We start from the raw sequence: 21258 nt of genomic DNA on the forward strand, positions 1-21258 counted from the left end.
TGTTGTTATGGATTAAGAGATTGAGCAGTGTTTACATTCGGGAGTGGGCATGTTCTAAATGGGACAGGCAAAGCCAATGACCATCAGAGCCCTGAGACTTGGATGCGGGGAGACCCGCTGCTCGCCAATGGCTAGAGCTTCCCACGTGACTCTATGAGGTAGGCTGTGGCCGCCCATTGCGGAAGTTCTTCCGCATTAGATGCATTCCACGTCCTCTACGTCTGCTCGTTCTTTTATTTGACGGAGGTTGGGCTGCGGTCCCTGCCCCACTCCGAGTTGATTGGACGGCTTGACTTCCAATGACGCACAGCCCTCTGGGTAAGTTGCGGCTCCGAACAGTGATTGCCTGTATGCCGGATGACTGAGCAATAGAGGCAAGGAGGCAGTCTTTGCCGCCCGTTGTCTAATAGGTTTCTTTACTCGTGGAGAGGGGAAGGGAGTGGCCAACTGCCCTATACTTTAGTATTAAAGGAGCGCTTTTTAACCACTTCCCGACCGCCCACTACACAGGGGCGGCGGGGAAGTGGAGCCCTGCAGGACGGCCTCACCCACAGAGGCGGCGGTCCATTTAAGGGCATGGGCGGAGCGATCGCGTCATCCGTGACGCGATCCTCCGCCGGCGCCTGTCACCGCTCGCTCGCCGCAACATCCCGCCGGCTATACGGAAGCGCCGGCGGGATGTTAACCCCGCGATCGCCGCATACAAAGTGTATAATACACTTTGTAATGTTTACAAAGTGTATTATACAGGCTGCCTCCTGCCCTGGTGGTCCCAGTGTCCGAGGGACCACCAGGGCAGGCTGCAGCCACCCTAGTCTGCACCCAAACACACTGATTTCTCCCCCCCCTGCCCCAGATCGCCCACAGCACCCATCAGACCCCCCCCTGCCCACCCCCCAGACCCCTGTTTGCACCCAATCACCCCCCTAATCACCCATCAATCACTCCCTGTCACTATCTGTCAACGCTATTTTTTTTTTTATCCCCCCCCCTGCTCCCTGCCCCCTCCTGATCACCCCCCACCCCTCAGATTCTCCCCAGACCCCCCCCCCAGACCACCCCCCCCTGTTTACTGTATGCATCTATCCCCCTGATCACCTGTCAATCACCTGTCAATCACCTGTCAATCACCCGTCAATCACCCATCAATCACCCGTCAATCACCCCCTGTCACTGCCACCCATCAATCAGCCCCTAACCTGCCCCTTGCGGGCAATCTGATCACCCCCCCACACCAATAGATCGCCCACAGATCCGACATCAGATCACCTCCCAAATCCATTGTTTACATCTATTCTCTCCTCTAAACACCCACTAATTACCCATCAATCACCCATCAATCACCCCCTATCACCACTTGTCACTTTTACCTATCAGATCAGACCCTAATCTGCCCCTTGCGGGCACCCAATCACCCGCCCACACGCTCAGATTGCCCTCTGACCCCCCCTTATCAATTCACCAGTGCATTAATTACATCTGTTCTTCCCTGTAATAACCCACTGATCACCTGTCAATCACCTGCCAATCACCTATCACCCATCAATCACCCCCTGTCACCCCCTGTCACTGCCACCCATCAATCAGCCCCTAACCTGCCCCTTGCGGGCAATCTGATCACCCACCCACACCATTAGATCGCCCGCAAACCCGCCGTCAGATTACCTCCCAAATGTATCGTTTACATCTGTTATCTTCTCTAAACACCCACTAATTACCCATCAATCACCCCCTATCACCACCTGTCACTGTTACCTATCAGATCAGACCCTAATCTGCCCCTTGCGGGCACCCAATCACCCGCCCACACGCTCAGATTGCCCTCAGACCCCCCCCCCCCCTTATCAATTCGCCAGTGCATTAATTACATCTGTCCTTCCCTGTAATAACCCACTGATCACCTGTCAATCACCTGCCAATCACCTATCACCCATCAATCACCCCCTGTCACTGCCACCCAACAATCAGCCCCTAACCTGCCCCTTGCGGGCAATCTGATCACCCACCCACACCAATAGATCGCCCGCAGATCCGACATCAGATCACCACCCAAGCGCAGTGTTTCCATCTATTCTCTCCTCTAAACACCCACTAATTACCCATCAATCACCCATCAATCACTCCCTATCACCACCTGTCACTGTTACCTATCAGATCAGACCCTAATCTGCCCCTTGCGGGCACCCAATCGACCGCCTACACGCTCAGATTGCCCTCAGACCCCCCCTTATCAATTCGCCAGTGCAATATTTACATCTGTTCTCCCCTGTAATAACCCACTGATTACCTGTCAATCACCTATCAATCACCCATCAATCACCCCCTGTCACTGCCACCCATCAATCACCCCCTGTCACTGCCACCCATCAATCACCCGCTGTCACTGCCACCCATCAATCAGCCCCTAACCTGCCCCTTGCGGGCAAACTGATCACCCACCCACACCAATAGATCGCCCGCAGATCCGACATCAGATCACCACCCAAGCGCAGTGTTTCCATCTATTCTCTACCCTAAACACCCACTAATTACCCATCAATCACCCCCTGTCACTGCTACCTATCAGATTAGACCCCTATCTGCCCCTAGGGCACTCAATCACCCGCCCACACCCTCAGAATGCCCTCAGACCCCAGCCCTGATCACCTCGCCAGTGCATTGCTTGCATCCATTCCCCCCTCTAATCACACCTTGAGACACCCATCAATCACCTCCTGTCACCCCCTAGCACACCTACCCATCAGATCAGGCCCCAATTTGCCCCGTGTGGGCTCCTGATCCCTCGGCCAAACCCTCAGACCCCCTTCCGATCACCTCCCCAGTGCATGGATTGCATCTATTTTCCCCTCTAACCACCCCCTGAGACACCCATCAATCACCTCCTGTCACCCCCCTAGCACTCCTATCCATCAGATCAGGCCCAATACAACCTGTCATCTAAAAGGCCACCCTGCTTATGACCGGTTCCACAAAATTCGCCCCCTCATAGACCACCTGTCATCAAAATTTGCAGATGCTTATACCCCTGAACAGTCATTTTGAGACATTTGGTTTCCAGACTACTCACGGTTTTGGGCCTGTAAAATGCCAGGGCGGTATAGGAACCCCACAAGTGACCCCATTTTAGAAAAAAAAGACACCCCAAGGTATTATGTTAGGTGTATGACGAGTTCATAGAAGATTTAATTTTTTGTCAAAAGTTAGCGGAAATTAATTTTTATTGTTTTTTTTTCACAAAGTGTCATTTTTCACTAACTTGTGACAAAAAATAAAATCTTCTATGAACTCGCCATACACCTAACGGAATACCTTGGGGTGTCTTCTTTCTAAAATGGGGTCACTTGTGGGGTTCCTATACTGCCCTGGCATTTTAGGGGCCCTAAACCGCGAGGAGTAGTCTAGAAAACAAATGCTTCAAAATGACCTGTGAATAGGACGTTGGGCCCCTTAGCGCACCTAGGCTGCAAAAAAGTGTCACACATGTGGTACCGCCGTACTCAGGAAAAGTAGTATAATGTGTTTTGGGGTGTATTTTTACACATACCCATGCTGGGTGGGAGAAATTTCTATGTAAATGGACAATTGTGTGTAGAAAAATCAAACAATTGTCATTTACAGAGATATTTCTCCCACTTAGCATGGGTATGTGTAAAAATACACCCCAAAACGCATTATACTACTTCTCCTGAGTACAGCGGTACCACATGTGTGGCACTTTTTTACACCCTAAGTACGCTAAGGGGCCCAAAGTCCAATGAGTACCTTTAGGATTTCACAGGTCATTTTGCGACATTTGGTTTCAAGACTACTCCTCACGGTTTAGGGCCCCTAAAATGCCAGGGCAGTATAGGAACCCCACAAATGACCCCATTCTAGAAAGAAGACACCCAAAGGTATTCCGTACGGAGTATGGTGAGTTCATAGAAGATTTTATTTTTTGTCACAAGTTAGCGGAAAATGACACTTTGTGAAAAAAAACTATTAAAATCAATTTCCGCTAACTTGTGACAAAAAAATAAAAACTTCTATGAACTCACCATACTCCTAACGGAATACCTTGGGGTGTCTTCTTTCTAAAATGGGGTCATTAGTGGGGTTCCTATACTGCCCTGGCATTTTAGGGGCCCTAAACCGTGAGGAGTAGTCTTGAAACAAAAATGACCTGTGAAATCCTAAAGGTACTCATTGGACTTTGGGCCCCTTAGTGCAGTTAGGGTGCAAAAAAGTGCCACACATGTGGTATCGCCGTACTCGGGAGAAGTAGTACAATGTGTTTTGGGGTGTATTTTTACACATACCCATGCTGGGTGGGAGAAATACCTCTGTAAATGACAATCTTTTGATTTTTTTACACACAATTGTCCATTTACAGAGGTATTTCTCCCACCCAGCATGGGTATGTGTAAAAATACACCCCAAAACACATTGTACTACTTCTCCCGAGTATGGCGATACCACATGTGTGGCACTTTTTTGCACCCTAACTGCGCTAAAGGGCCCAAAGTCCAATGAGTACCTTTAGGATTTCACAGGTCATTTTGAGAAATTTCGTTTCAAGACTACTCCTCACGGTTTAGGGCCCCTAAAATGCCAGGGCAGTATAGGAACCCCACAAATGACCCCATTTTAGAAAGAAGACACCCCAAGGTATTCCGTTAGGAGTATGGTGAGTTCATAGAAGATTTTATTTTTTGTCAAAAGTTAGCGGAAATTGATTTTAATTGTGTTTTTTCACAAAGTGTCATTTTCCGCTAACTTGTGACAAAAAATAAAATCTTCTATGAACTCGCCATACTACTAACGGAATACCTTGGGGTGTCTTCTTTCTAAAATGGGGTCATTTGTGGGGTTCCTATACTGCCCTGGCATTTTAGGGGCCCTAAACCGTGAGGAGTAGTCTTGAAACGAAATTTCTCAAAATGACCTGTGAAATCCTAAAGGTACTCATTGGACTTTGGGCCCTTTAGCGCAGTTAGGGTGCAAAAAAGTGCCACACATGTGGTATCGCCGTACTCAGGAGAAGTAGTATAATGTGTTTTGTGGTGTATTTTTACACATACCCATGCTGAGTGGGAGAAATATCTCTGTAAATGGACAATTGTGTGTAAAAAAAATTAACAAATTGTCATTTACAGAGATATTTCTCCCACCCAGCATGGGTATGTGTAAAAATACACCCCAAAACACATTATACTACTTCTCCTGAGTACGGCAATACCACATGTGTGGCACTTTTTTGCAGCCTAACTGCGCTAAGGGGTCCAAAGTCCAATGAGCACCTTTAGGCTTTACAGGGGTGCTTACAATTTAGCACCCCCCAAAATGTCAGGACAGTAAACACACCCCACAAATGATCCCATTTTGGAAAGTAGACCCTTCAAGGTATTCAGAGAGGGGCATGGTGAGTCCGTGGCAGATTTCATTTTTTTTTGTCGCAAGTTAAAAGAAATGGAAACTTTTTTTTTTTTTTTTTTTTCTCACAAAGTGTCATTTTCCGCTTACTTGTGACAAAAAATAATATCTTCTATGAACTCACTATGCCTCTCAGTGAATACTTTGGGATGTCTTCTTTCCAAAATGGGGTCATTTGGGGGGTATTTATACTATCCTGGAATTCTAGCCCCTCATGAAACATGACAGGGGGTCAGAAAAGTCAGAGATGCTTGAAAATGGGAAAATTCACTTTTGGCACCATAGTTTGTAAACGCTATAACTTTTACCCAAACCAATAAATATACACTGAATGGGTTTTTTTTTTATCAAAAACATGTTTGTCCACATTTTTCGCGCTGCATGTATACAGAAATTTTACTTTATTTGAAAAATGTCAGCACAGAAAGTTAAAAAAATCATTTTTTTGCCAAAATTCATGTCTTTTTTGATGAATATAATAAAAAGTAAAAATCGCAGGAGCAATCAAATAGCATCAAAAGAAAGCTTTATTAGTGACAAGAAAAGGAGCCAAAATTCATTTAGGTGGTAGGTTGTATGAGCGAGCAATAAACCGTGAAAGCTGCAGTGGTCTGAATGGAAAAAAAGTGGCCGGTCCTTAAGGGGTAGAAAGCCCTAGGTCCTCAAGTGGTTAAGATGTCTGTTGTACACTCTGCCTCTGAAGAAGCTGGTTTAAACCAGCGAAACAGCTGTCTGGCCTTTGTTACCCCCACTGCTATGTACCTGCTATTTTCCCCCACCGGAATAAAGGAATTTTAAAGGAGTGGTGCCCCGGTCTCTACCTTCTACTCTATTGGATTACGGATTATTTCGGATGTGCATGCCCTGTGTTCCAGTGCTGGTGTGCCTGCCCTGCTGCATTTGGTGCCAGGTACTGTGTTTTCTTCTCTTACCCCATAACATAACAGTGGCTAGAATCCTAAAGCTCCCGTGGTCTGATCATGATAACTTTTTTTCTTTAAGCTCCACTCTCTCCTTTTATGGCTGATGAGTGGAGCTTTTCTTGCTGAAAGGAGGAGATGCAGGACCATCTAAAAGATCACTTTAATCTTATATGAGAAGCCCACAAAGCAGTTATTAGAAAGCATTGCCTTCAGATCAGCTCTAGCATTAAATAACAAAGGCAAAATAGTCAAAAAGAAAATGCTTATGGATGTTAGCGCAGAGGCATTTTCTGCAAATCCTAATGCTTCAACCAAGTAAGTAATGACACGTGCCTCTGAGGCACTCGACTTATGTGCTACTAACAAGGCATTGGAGCAGGTTAAAGAGAAACTGTCCTAAAAATAGCGTAATTATTACAATTGTTTATTTTTTACAATACTCATTTAAAAATTATTTAGCCATTGTTTGCCCATTGTAAAATCTCTCCTCACTCTAATCTACATTCTGAAATGGATCACAGTTGGCAACATGTTTATTGCTAGCAGGTGCATCACTGCAGAATGTTTTGGTTTTTTTTGTTTGTTTTCAATGTGTTCTGAAGCAGTTACAAATAATACCAGGTTTTCCCGAATACTTTGGGGGTAGGGGGGAGGAGAGAATTCTGCATAGCTAAACAGCCTAGGCCAGTGTTACATACCAGTAAACAGCAATGCATAGATATACAAAGTGTTTCTGATGCTGAAGCCAGGACAATTCCTGTAAAAGTGGGTGTCCTGAATAATTTACTACATTCTACCATATATGCCACTACAGTGCCTCTTTAATTGTACCAGATTTTATTTCTACCAGTAAGGGAAATAAACCTGATTCTTTGCTGGCTAGGAGATTGCGATGGCCAGACTTTTTGTACATAAGTAACCTTTCAAATTAAATAGACACCAAAATACATTACTAGCCAACGCCATCAAAATATTGGATATTTTTACATCTCAACTAAGCAAACTTTACACCCCTACAGTCAATCAAGAGATTCTGCAGGGCTTTCTAGATGGTGCTCAACTTCCAACCTTACCTCCGGATTTGAAAGACCGAGAAATCACCCTTACTGAAGTACACATTTACAATGGAATCCATAAAAGTTAATACACAGCCAGGGCCAGATGGATAGCGATCTATGCAAAAAATACAGCACTATCTTGGGTTAAAACATTGTAAGTGGGAGAAAGAAATTGAGTTTTACTTACCTGGGGCTTTTTCCTGCTTCTTGTAGTCTTGAAGGTATCTTGGTTTACTCCCGGGCCGCTCCGTTGTGGGACTGTGCCTCTCTGAAAGCTTGCCGACTAGACCAGACTCGGGCTACTGCGCATGCGTGGTCCCGTCCATGCCTCCTCGATTGTGGTCCTGTTGCCAGGAGCGCTCTACGTGCTGAGTCATGTACAAATGCATCACTGTCTTATAGGCTAGAGACACATGCTGTTGCGTAAAGGGGGGGTGAAGGGTCAATTTGCGGCCCATGATGGAGTGGCACGGAGCGTGATGGGTAAGGAGGGAAAACAGTGAACTTGGCCAATGCTTAAACAAGATGTTCCAGCAGTCCAGGTCTCACGCAGACAGCTGGGGGTTGCTACCCTGCACATGTTAGATTCTTAGCAGTCACCTTAGCTGAGAACCATCAACCATCAAGGCCAAGACTGCTCCCTCTGTGTATCTTGGGTTGTCTTGGCCGACCAAGATTTATGTACCAACTTTTCGCAACACAGCTTCATCATCATGGCACAGAGAATCAGGCGTAGCCAAGTAACATTGCTACCTTCAACTGTGGAATCTTGCACACAAGAAATACTACAAGCTCGTGATGATGTTTTAACTATCCCACCTGTGCCAGTTGGAGCCCTGGAGGCTCAGCCCCTGCCAGTGGTGTCTTCTGGGGACCTTGTTCCGTGTCCTGCGGACAGCGTGGCGGCAGTGCCTGTACTTGTGGCGGAGGATACTGCCCGGGGTCCCACGGTGGAGTTGGCTGTGCAGCGGATACAGCAGAGTGTATTGGGATTGGCGAAGCGGGTACCTGACAACCAATCAGGGCGACTGTCTGATCCTGCCCCGCCTACTGTAGAGAAGCCTGCGATGGGACCTAGTGCGGAGAGTGCTGGCACTGGATTGGATCCTGGCGTGCGACCCGCTCTTCCGGCCCAGATGACGCCAAGCACGCTGATGTCCCAGCTACTTACACCGGATGTTTTACGGCAATTGCAGGCTGCCTCTGCCCAACTACACACTATGATGCCGAATATGGGATCATTCTCTGCTGGAGCTGCGAGCCCCTACATTTCTTCCTTTGCAGAAGGACTGGGCAACAAAGGTGGATTGTTGCACAATCCACGTCAATACGTGAGTACTACAACTCCTATTACTTCTTCTGCTGCCACTGGTTTTGTGCCCGTACATGGCCCTCTACCTGCCCCACCGATATGGACAGCCCCTTCCCTTTATTTTCCCGGGACTCATTCCATTTCCACACATCCTCCCCACTTGCCCCCTCTATTGCCTGATGGTTTAGATCATAATATCAGCAATGTTGCTGTGAACTTTGCTGCTCCTTCTGGAGCCTCCTTAAATGGACACACTTCTGGGTCTGTGGAACATGCACACATACAGACTTTGGGGATTCCTGCTGTTGCAAGTTGTTCAACATCTATATCTAACCAGCCACAGACAAGTGACCCTCTTAACCAGAGACTCTTGTCACAGTCAGACTTGGGCTGTGACTTGAGGAGGGCCAATAAATTTGCCACAGTTTTTTCTAGGACACCAAAAGTTCTTGAGGATGAAATGGATCTATCTTTAAAATCTGTGTTTAACCATCTAGAACATCAGCTCACTAAAGAAACCAAACTTTGGTGGGATCTCACCGCCCTTAAACAATATGTGGCGGAGGGGATCATACCACGTGGTCTCAGAATCAAAAACATTCCTACTAATGTTTATTGTGACAGATTTCTGATAGAATGGAACGAGATCCTGTCTGATTGTTCATTAAGGTTAATGAAATTGATTGTGCTATATGAGGAACAGAGACTTGTCGACCTCAACCTGGAAATTTCACGTACACGGGCGGAGACCGACAAGTTCTTTGATACAGAATTGTATGACGATTTGAATAATCAGCTAAAGGAGAATGTGGCCAAATTGGAAACTACCATTATGAACCTAAAAAGGCCTAAATATCTAAGATATGTGGGTGATTACCGTGATGGTCTTGTATATGAGTGGGGTAGGTGGAGCTCCTCGGGGAGGGGACGTCCAGTTGGACCCCGTAACCCCAAGCCAATTTTGAAACGCTCCCCTAGGACCTCCACTAAACGAGTCAGTTTTAGCTCTCCAGAAAATTCGGATGCTCAGTCCGATTTGTCAGATGTCCCAGAATATTCAGGTTCCAATAATGATGGATTCTCACGATTACAACCAAATTTAAATTCTCTCCCTTTAGACCAGGTGACCCGTCCCAAACACCCCAAGAAACCCAAACGGAGATGGTACAGGTCTCAGCAGACACCAGTGGGAGGGCTAGGGGGAAGACACGGAGAGGGGGGAGGAAACACAGGAAGAAGGTAGTGACCCAGTTGTCTAACATGATCAATATTTCTGATGCTATTTTGTCACAGGAGGAGATTTCACTTTTGTCTAGAGGCTTGAACTTCGTTCCAGCCTGGAAATTTAACCTCTTTGATACACTTATGGATGTTAATAGATTCATTAGATCACTTCTATTGAAAAAACATTTTTTTTATCACAGTCCACTCCCAATATATTATCTTCTCACACCCCCAATCTATTACCACCCATACCCTTGTTTCAAGACACGTGCACTTCTGTTATAGCACAACAGCTAGCGTCCAAAAGTATGGGTCAGATTAATATAGATGATGTGGTTTTGCCCACCCCACTTAACCGTGAATATTACCCGTCTACTGTAGATCTTCACCAGTGGAAATTTTCTAAGATCTGGTAGAAAGAGATTTGAAATCCCTAGCAGAAACCAGCAGGATCAGGCATAACTTAACCCCCTTGGAGCTACAGGCATTGGACAATTTAAAATCAAGATCTGATATTGTCATTAGAAATGCGGATAAGGGGGGGGGGGGGCTGTAGTTGTTCTTAATGCAGGTGATTACAAGGCAGAGGCCCTACGCCAACTTCAGGACCCGAACACTTATATGCGTCTCCCCACGGACCCCACCTTTGACTATAAGCTTGAATTTGATCAGCTCGTGTCCATGGGGGAATCTATGGGGTTATTGAAAAAGAACATGGCAGATTTTCTTAGGGTCCGGAGTCCAGTCATTCCCATCTTTCATCATCTCCCCAAGATACATAAGCCTGTCTCTCCACCAGAGGGCAGGCCTATTGTGTCCGGCATTGGTTCCCTTGGTGAGAGATTGGGGGAATGGCTGGACTCCCACCTACAGCCACTGGTTTTGAGGCTTCCTGGTCTCATCAAAGATACCAAGCACGTTCTTGCCTCCCTTAATGACATACAATGGAAGTCACAGTATAAGTGGGTAACTCTTGATGTAAGAGCTTTATACTCCTCCATCCCTCATGACTTGGCCACTGTGGCTCTTGAGTTTCACCTTTCCAGGTATAGTTCATTTTCGACTTCATTACAGGCGTATATTCTGGTGGTGACAGAGTTTCTCCTTTCACATAATTATTTTTCTTTTGATGGGGGGTTCTATCTCCAAAAGTGCGGAGCTTCTATGGGGGCGAAGTTTTCGCCCTCGCTCGCGAACCTCTATATGGGGTGGTGGGAGGAGCTCCGCATTTTTGGAGAGGTGAACCCCTTTCTTGACTCTATTGTTTGGTATGGTCGCTTCATTAACGACCTTCTCTTGATTTGGCAGGGGACAGATGAGACTTTACGACAGTTATTGCAACTCTAGAAATGTTATCTATTTGGTTACATGTCGGATTTGCTCTCTCCAATATGTTGGTTGCACCACTAGGACACTCAGAGCTAGAATTTCTGAGCATTTTCTGGGTGCCAATTGGTCTACCCAGAACATCTCCAATGTCGCTAGACATTATCGTATCACACATGGTGGTGACATGTCGGGTTTTTCCTTCCAGGGTATCGAGAAGGTTTCCTTGCCCAAGAGGGGAGGAGACCTAGATGCTATGATACGAAAGAGGGAGGCATACTGGATTTTTCGTCTTGGGACTAGATCACCGAAGGGGCTGAACGCCAGGTGGGATTTGGCTCTGGTCACGGGATAATTGGCGCAATATGATTTTTTATTCTAACGTTTTTTCTTGCATAAACAGGGATCCTTTCATTACATGTTGTCATATTGTTACATGCTATATGTATAATTGTATTGAACTCCATTGTTTCATGCTTGAGAGCCACATCTGTTATTATACTCCTCATACATGTTGTTCTGCTCCTTTTTAAATCACGTGTGGTTTTTAATATGCATTTCATTATGGGGTATGTGCGGTGGCATGTGGGACTGGACCTCCGGGTTTCTCCTCTTTCCCCGCCTATTGGTGGGAGTGGCCCCGTCCCGCCCTTCACTGCTCCATCCCCTTTTCTCTTTTTTTAAACCTCACCTGTTAAGCTGTTCAACAACTATGATTAAGGACCTGGTGTCCGAAACATGTTAGTGGAAAGCTTACTGATTGTATGGATACGTCCTGAATAAATCATTATCTTGAAATATTTTTGATATTGGAGACAATTGTGCGAACCTCCCTTCCTTGATCAGTTTTTGTCATACCTTAATAGTAATAACTTTAATCTATCCTTCACGTATACATCGCATGACATACAGATTGATTTCCTTGATATCACTCTTTGTGGATTACGGGATTTTGGAAGGATTGACACTATGACTTATAGAAAGCCCTGTGCTGGGAACTCTCTGTTGCAGGCCACAAGCTGCCATCCGAAACATACCCTCAGGGGTGTCCCTGTAGGGGAATATATTAGAGCAAGAAGAAATTGCTCTACAGAAGAGTTTACATTGCATTACAGGAGTTTTCTACTCTTAGATCACGCTTCAAAGTAAGGGGTTATTCTGATTTAGATCTTGATAGGGCCCAGAGAATTGCCGTCTCTAGAGATAGAGATGAACTTCTGAGGAATAAGCCTGACATTGCACCGAGGCAGGAATCTAATGCTAGTTCCGTTAACTTTATAACTACATACAGTCAACAATATAATAAAGTTACAGAGGTCATAAAGAAATACATTCCTGTGTTATATGCAGATGATAAGCTACAACAAGTACTCCAACCAGGCTGCAGGTTTGCCTACAAAAAGGCTCCATCTTTGGGATCCACCCTCTCTCCCAGTCTCTTCCAGTCCTCTACTGCCCCAGTGCGGCCCACATGGTTATCTACCGTTGGGTCGTACAGGTGTGGTTTCTTCTCCTGCAATTATTGTATTCATCATTGTTCTTCACGCGCTGTCTCATCCGTTGCTAATCAGAGGAATTTTCCCTTACGACAATTTATCAATTGTAATATGAAATCTGTCGTTTATGTGGTCACATGTACAATCTGCAACCTACAATATGTCGGTTGCACTACACGTTGTTTAAGACAAAGAATCTCTGAGCATTTTAATGGGGCCTCTTGGAAGACAGATAATATTAGCAATGTGGCGAGACATTATAGGGAGAAACATGATGACATTATGAGGGGCTTTGCCTTTCAGGGGATTGAGAAGGTAACTGTTTCTTTTAGACGAGGTGATACATACAAAAAATTACGAATAAGAGAGGCCTTTTGGATTCTACAGATGGGCACTAGGGAACCCAATGGTTTAAATGCCAGGTGGGATATTAATTTTATATACTGATATCGTTTTAACTGTTTTGGTAATTTTGTACTTTTGTACTTTTTTATTATTGTTATTGTGTTTTTGTCATTTTGCTATTTCATGTATTGAATTATATGTTTGTCATGGTGGACATATTTTTGCAGACTTTATGCCTGCGCCTTTAATAATAAAATCGAGTTAAGGTTTCTCTCCTATGGCTGTAGGAGTATACGCCCCTAGGGGCGGTCTTGGTAGTATATATGTCCCACCAAGATGTCAGTGTGTTTAGGCTATGAGTAAGGATCTTATCCGAAACATGTCAGCCAATTTTCTGTCTTTGCGAGCTGGATTCAAATAAAAACCCTTGGATTGTACCAGCAAGTGTGCGGATTTCATCTTCATTGTGTATCAATCATGTGTACAAGGCTTAATACACATTACACTATTACACTGTTTATGTCAGTGTTGCATGGTCTTTTCATTTTTGATTGCCTGAGAGGTGGTTTTGCATATTTGGCTAGTTAATTAATTTAAGTTTCTGCACCTTTCCCACTTTCAGATCACCAGACAGAAGCTGGATGCAGAGCAAGCTGAACTTTCTCAAATACGACGTGACTCTGTAACTCTTCGAGAAGCAGCAGAAAAAGTTCAGGTAAAAAAAAAAAAAAAGGAAACATGTACCATACTTTCTAGCAGAGGGTATCCTAAGTCAAGTATACCAGTAGCAATAAATTGAAAAGTGCTCTAAAAACTTTTCATTTTTATGTGTTATACAGTATATAAATATCTGTTCAGCTTGTATTGTTGTATTGCAGTGTCTAAACCAACAGCTGGAGAGTCAATGTACAGAGCTTACAGCGACGATCCAGACACTCACCAGTGAGAACATACAGCTCAAGACTCATCACCAAAAAACTCTCAAGGTATCACACATAGCTTAGTTATCACCATCCTATCTTAAGTTTTGGGTTTGTTTGTTTTTTTCCATGATCCAACTTGCCTTTTTTTTAACTTGTGAAGTCTTTAAAATTCCTAATAGATTGTTGAAGACTCAATGGCGCAAAAGCTGCAGAAACAAGAGTTTGTCTTGAGTACAGTTCAGACAAGCTTGAATGAGGAGTTACAAACCTTGCAGAGTCATAGAACACAGCTGGAAAGGGATCTGTGAGTCACCTAACCTTTTTTTTTTATCTTCCAGTCCTTGTTAGATTATTCAGCCTTTTTAAACATAGCAGCCTAATAATGTTGTAGGTTTGATTCTTTATGCTGCTTCTTGTTCTGTAACACAAATGATGAGTGAGTGCCCATGATGTCAAGAGGGCAGATTGGCAAAGCTAAAATAAGGTACCCATACACTACGGCGATTTCCCATTGATATACAGCAGATTCGATCACTGTGATCGAATCTAAGCTGATCAACTCCAACTCCACTCATGCTCGCATCCAGGACTTTACATGAGCATCACCCTTCATCTGGAACTCTCTTCCACAGCCTGTACGTCATGCTCAAAACCTGGACATTTCAAACGCACTCTTAAAACACACCTTTTCATACAAACTTATAACATTTTTAGCCCCTGTTTACTTATCTGTTCACAATGTAATCAGAGGCAAAGGCTCCCCCCCCACCCCCCACGTCTCCTTACCTAGTGTCTCCCACTACCCTTAAGATTGTAAGCTCGCAAGGGCAGGGTCATCCTCCTATTGTTTACTGTTTTTGTTGCAATATTTGTGCTGCTTGAGACTCTGCTGTACATTTTTTGGTTGTACCTATATTCCCCTTGTTGTCTTACTGTGCTTTGTAAAGCGCTGGGGAATATGTTGGCGCTATATAAATAAATAACAATAATAATAATCTTCTGTGAAATTGTTAACGCCAGCGCTGCCTGACCGATTACCATCTGAAATCGATCAATTCAGTTGATTTGTTCAAGCGGAAAATTTTGCTCGATCAGCGGGTCGAGAGCGCGTCGTTAGCAGCGTTCGATTCGGGGACGACCGACACAGCAATACTATCACCTGTCAAGCCGGCGCAAGTCCCCGGGACCCTGCAGTCTATCACTTCTTCCGGTTTCTTCTCCATCTTCTCTTCACTTCCTGTCCCGTCCTGCGAAAAGGGGAAGCTCAAACAGTAAAGTGCCCTCTACTGCTTGAATTTCCGCTTGTCACAGAAGGTGAATGGAAGTGAAGAGGAGAAGAAGTCCAGCTGGGGAAAGGGACAGCATGGACCCGGGGACTCGCGCCGGTGGACTGGTAACATCATTGCTGCTGGCTGGGGGGGCACACACACACCAAAAGAGGCAGGCTTGGGGGCATCGAGGCGATTCAAAATCTGTGTGCAGTGTATGGGCAGCCAATAGATCTCTCTCTAATCAGATTCGATCAGAGAGGGATCTATCTATATCTGTTGGTCCATCTGGTGGCAATCGACCAGTGTATGGGAGCTTTAACTGTTGAAACTTTTGCACTGTAACATACAAACCATAGCTCACCTGGCACAATTTATGTGGCCAGTCTGAAAATTAGGGAATGTCTGCTCTGAAGATGATAGTTAAGGCAATATTTTTAATTCTATTTAGCAAAATAATTTGCTGAAATTAAGTCACATTTGTGTTCTGTTTGGTTTAGGGAGTCTCTTCGTGCTGAACACTCAGAATGTCAAAGGAAGATTGCACTTGCAGCGCAGAAGAATGCTGTGCACAAAGACATGCAAGATTCTACCATTGCCCGTCTGAGAGCAGACCTGGAATCTGCACTGAGGGACCGAGCAGCACTGGACAGCGAGAAGACCTTGCTTCAAGAAGAGGTAATATTTCACTGACAAAACAAGGTTTTATCTACATTCATGTAATTCTGTTTTCTCAAACTCAACATGAGCAAAACGAAGATTGTGATATTTCCACCTTCGCTCTCTGTCCCACCTCCCATAGTCACAATCAGTGTAGATAACACCCCAATAACCTCAATTCCTAAAGCTCGCTGTCTGGGGGTAATTCTGGACTCTGAGCTCTCATTTATGCCACATATCAACACATTAACTACCTCCTGCTACTTCCATCACAAAAACATTTCCAGTGTCGGTCCCTTCCTCTCACAAGCGCCAACCAAAATGCTTGTACATGCTCTAATCCTCTCCCGTCTTGACTACAACAATAGCACTCTACTCTGTGGTCTACCAAAAAGCAGACCCCTCTCTGTCAATCTCTACATTGGTTACCAATTGCCCAAAGGATCCAGTTTAAACTTCTTGCATGCAAAGCTCTACACAAGCTGTCACCTCCATACATTTCCTCTTTAATCTGCAGATACCTCCCTGCCCGGATCATCCGTTCCTCACAGAAGACCCTTTTGTCCTATAGCCTTGACCCTTCCTCTCACTCTTGCATCCAGGACTTCTCATGGGCTGTCCCCCTTTTTTGGAACTGTCTCCCTTATCCGTTTCGTCATGCTCCAAGCCTGGAAACCTTCAAACGTACTCAGAAAACACACCTGTTCAGACAAGCCTATAATTTGCTATAGGTAGCACAAAAGTTTTACTCATTAACCCCTGGGTTTCCTTCTCTTTTGTTTCCTCCCCTATTGTTTCCTCCCCACTACCCTCTAGATTGTAAGCTCACAAGGGCAGGGACCTCCTCCTAGTGTTTCTCATACTGCTGTATTTTAACATATGCACATGTACTAACTTTAGAGATATCTCAAACTACACATTAACTATGTATGTATTTGTATTTCTACTATTGAATGTCATGACTATACAGTGTCTTGAATTGCTTATGTATATTTCTTCCCCATTATTTGTTTTGTACTATGTACAGCGCTACGGAAGATGTTGGGGCTATATAAATTTTGGGACTATATAGATGTTGGGGCTATATACATTTAAAAAAAAAACAACGATTTATTATATAGCACTGATATTTTTGGATTGTCTTTCTCCCAAATAGTTCAAACACCAAAACAATCTGTGCTAAACTGTAAATATTCCATCACCTTAATCCAGTGCCCTCCACCAAGCCACTCTGCAGATTACCAGATACTTGCAGACCCAAGTGAGAAGATCTTCTTGACCAGCATTTTTACTTCTGCATCAGGTGCTCCAATCAGCAGAGTCCAGCAGACTACCAGTGGCGGATGTGTATATATGCCGCCGGTGAGCATGGGGTGTAGCATAGCACTAGTGCTATAGCGGCGCCCAGATTCGGCACCTGGTGCAGAAACAACCTGCTTCGTAACCGGTGGGCAAGGTGCTGAAAAAATACTAAAAATGCTTTAAGTGCAGACTGTTTTTACAATTCTATTTTATTTAGAAATGTAAAACCACAGGAATTAAAGCTTACATTAAGGCTGCCATATTGTCTCTTCTCCACCCCCTGATGGATAGAACAAAATCGTTTGGGTTGTAGAGGAGGCAGCTTCTAGACAATATTGTTTGAAAAAAGTGTTGGTACTTTCTGGGGTTCAAGGTATACTTGACCTTTGATGTAAGTCTTAAATACTGTGGTTTTCTGAAGATTTCTAAAGTAAGACTGTGACAAAAGTCTGCAGGTGTAGGAGTCAGGGTTTCTGTAGTGTGTCTTTAAAGGGACCCTGAGCTGTTCTTAAAATCAAGAACACAGAAGAGTATGCCCTTGGTGGTTGATGAAGAGGCCCTGAGGTGTTCTTAAAATCAAAATCGAGACTTACCTGGGGCTTCCTCCAGTCCCTCGTAGCCTGCAAGGTCCCCCGGCATCTTCCTGGTCGCTTCCGTGGTCTCGCTGTCCTGTCCAGTAATCCGGCGACTTCCAAGCACGTCGCCCATGTGCGCTCCTGAAGCGTGCCCCTCCTTCATCACGCCGGGTGCCGTCAGCCTTCTGCGCATACCTGTTACAGTGTTTAGAGAACCCCGCATGTGCAGGAGGCTGGCGGCATTCGGCGTGATGATGCGGCCAGCATGCTTTAGGAGTGCGCACGGGCGACTTGCTTGGAAGTTGCCAGATTACTGGACCGGACAGCGGGACCACGGAAGAGGCCAGGAAGATGCCGGGGGACCTCGCGGGCTACGGGGGACTGGAGGAAGCCCCAGGTAAGTCTCGATTTTGATTTTAAGAACACCTCAGGGCCTCTTTATCAACCACCAAGGGCATACTCTTCTGTGTGAGCTTTCAATGTGTTGGTTGTACTTATGTAGATGAATTGACTCTTATGTATGTGCAGGCTAGTAGTGAAACATTAATTTTAGGTGGATAACCCTTTAAAATGATTAAACTAGGGAAAACTATTGTTATTCTTTCAACACACAGCTCATAACCTCTGTACATTTTGCTGCAGCTGGCTAAGACTCAGATTAACTTTCAAGATGAGAAACAAAACTTGGAAATTCAGCTGACTGAGAGTAAGGTAAGCTCAGCCTACAAAGTAATTTACATAATGTGTTATTTTTCCTACAACTTGTACATTTCCATGTTTGTATTTTATTGAGAAATTTGCACAGAAGCTCAATAAAGTATATTAAAGCAATAAATGTTATCTGAGCTACTGTAGATCAGGAATCAAAGGTAAAGAATGTAAATGGTAATTTGTTCTATTTGCTGTATCGTGATTGGCTGCTATAGAATACCATATATTGTTCTTGACAATGTGTTTTAAAATAACCATAGCAGGCATGCTTCTTTTCAGTGCTTTTTTTAGGTGTGGTATGCTAGAAGGTACACCAAAATTCAAAGCTTGGCTGTAGACAAGAGGTAGAAGTAATAGTGTGAACTACCATGAATGGCAGGATTACAGGTGGTACTTGGACATGGCAAAGTTTGTGACAGTGGAACATAAGTGACCATTGTTAATAGTGTCAATTGATCAGTAGATTCCTTTTCCATAATTATACCAGTATCTGTGTAGACATGCTGTAGCTGACATTATGCTTTGTTATGCAGTTGAAGTTTGGGTCTGTACAAGCTTCTCTGTTGGCACAAGAAGAAGAGAATAAGCGACTTGTAGATCACATGGCAGTGCTGGAACAAGAACAGGTAATGGATTTCACTGAACTGTATAGCTAATTACTGTAGGTTATGATGTTTGCCTAAAAAATGGTAACAAATACAAGTGGTTTCTGGAAGAGCACTTCAGTAGTTATATTGGCACCTGATGTTTTGTTCATGGTGGTTTATAACTAGATTTTGGGTCTATCTTAAGAAATGACTACGCAACCTTATTCATGGTAAATTACATAAACCTGATTTAGTCACTAACTCAATCGCTGGAAGAAATACATCACGATGAAATATCCTGGCTTGAGAGGACTCCAGTACCTTAAATATGAGTGTCCTTCCAAATTTATTTTTGTAATTCCAGGCATCGTCAGGTTCTTAAACTAAAGGTTAAATATAAATTCACACAGAAAAGTACAGTATTTCGCAGGGCTTAAAAAGAAAGGAGAAAAAAAAGAGCAGCAAAACAATTTTTAAGACAACAGTAATGGCAGACTTGGAAATACCAGTTTTGTGGCCATTTTGATCAACAAGTTGCTCTGAACTCCCCTCCAAATACCGTGATATCCCCCAGGTCTGGTTTTAGGCTAACAGTTTTATTCCTTGTTCCTGTCCTGCTGTACTGTGGCCACCCCATTAGATAACATACCAAAGTTCTTAAAGCGGATCCGAGATGAAAAACTAACTGTATGATTATTTATTCCTGTGATACAATGAGGGCAGCCATGTTCTTTTTGTCATATTGTCACAAGCTAAGGGCTGGAGATGCTATCAGTTTTCTTGTGTTTTAAAGTCAGCCCCCTCTCCTCCTCCCTCCTCCCCTCTGCCTTTGAAATCAATGGCTAGTAACACCTCCCCCTCCTCCTGCCCAGACTGAGCTCCTGTAAGTCCTTGCTATTGTCTGAAAATGCCTTGGCACTCTGAGGGCTGTGGGCGAGGCTTGTTTAGTTTATAGGGAATTAAAGTATTAAAACGAAAACAAAAAAGTATTTGGCTTGAGGAGTGCCCTATAAACTATAGGAAAGGGACACAATTATGCAATAAGTAAAAGTTTATCTCGGATCCACTTTAAATAGTTGATGCTTTCATGCAACCACTTTAGTAAACTAACACCTTAATTAAAACCCTCCACACAGACCTTTATAGACAATTCTCTTTTTCTTCCAAATAATGTTTTTGCCTGGGGGGTACAACAATATTTTGAAATGGTTCATTTGTGTTTTCTAGCAGCTAGGTCACTTATATATGTACTGTAACTATTTTCTGTGCTTGAGGAAGGATCCGATCTGATTTGAAACGGTCTGGTAATGTCACATCAGTTTCAGTTAATAGATGTTTTCAGTCACGGATGGTGAACTGTGTTTACATTAAGTTTAAAGTTTTCTAAGCACTCTGCCTGCTGGGCCTTTTGAGTTCTGAGTTCTTCATGTTAAATAACATACAAAACTACCCTGAGAATGTCAAATACATTGTACTTAAACTATCAAGTTAGGCATACAAACTGACAGTGAACCTAGCTACATGACAAGATGGTTCAATGACAGTGGAAACCCTGTCCTACTGAACATGTGGTTGAAAATATTTAAGGCTTTACCAGAAGCCTTTAGATGTCTGACTGTCAAGGAAGTGGCTTATAAGATCAGAATCAGGTTTATTTCGTCAGTACAGAGAATAGTACATGGTTTTATTTTTGCCACAGACAAGTTTAGCCGTACAGTACTACATGAAAACTTGCTGCACATTTTTAGTATAACAAGAGGCAGTGGTAATGCAAGGGACAAAACACAGAGTATAAGATAAGATTCCGTTCTGGTGGTATTTATCATCAGAAAAACAACATCAATCCTATGCTGTTAAAAAATCTATTATGATTCCGAGTCTACAGCCATATTGGATATTTTTGTTGTATATACTGAATCTGTGAGATTGTGAAAAAAAATTCACATATACTGTAAATATACTTTGTAATCTTTCACTTCATTTCCACTCTAACTGTTTCACATATTTGTCACCTTTTCAGAGTGCAAAAAGACAGGTGGAATTATTGCTTACCGAACTGACAAATAGTAAGAGTAAACTGGCATATGAAAAGGGGAAGTTGGAGGTGAGTTTACCGTGGGGTCCTTCTGGTATCCA

General features: G+C 43.9%; 1 protein-coding gene across 6 annotated transcripts in view; it reads left to right on the plus strand.

Moving 5' to 3' along the window:
• Positions 1–21258, plus strand: part of CCDC150 (coiled-coil domain containing 150) — a 108927-nt gene that overhangs the window by 27061 nt on the left and 60608 nt on the right. For all 6 annotated transcript variants that reach the window (XM_068281307.1, XM_068281306.1, XM_068281309.1 and 3 more), the window contains 7 exons: positions 13719–13811; positions 13975–14082; positions 14199–14323; positions 15788–15965; positions 18467–18535; positions 19069–19161; positions 21143–21226. In XM_068281307.1, the coding sequence (XP_068137408.1) occupies positions 13719–13811; positions 13975–14082; positions 14199–14323; positions 15788–15965; positions 18467–18535; positions 19069–19161; positions 21143–21226 (750 nt within the window). The remainder of the gene's footprint in view (positions 1–13718; positions 13812–13974; positions 14083–14198; positions 14324–15787; positions 15966–18466; positions 18536–19068; positions 19162–21142; positions 21227–21258) is intronic.

This window comes from Hyperolius riggenbachi, chromosome 4 (genome assembly GCF_040937935.1).
Source record: "Hyperolius riggenbachi isolate aHypRig1 chromosome 4, aHypRig1.pri, whole genome shotgun sequence".
NCBI classification, from domain to species: domain Eukaryota; kingdom Metazoa; phylum Chordata; class Amphibia; order Anura; family Hyperoliidae; genus Hyperolius; species Hyperolius riggenbachi.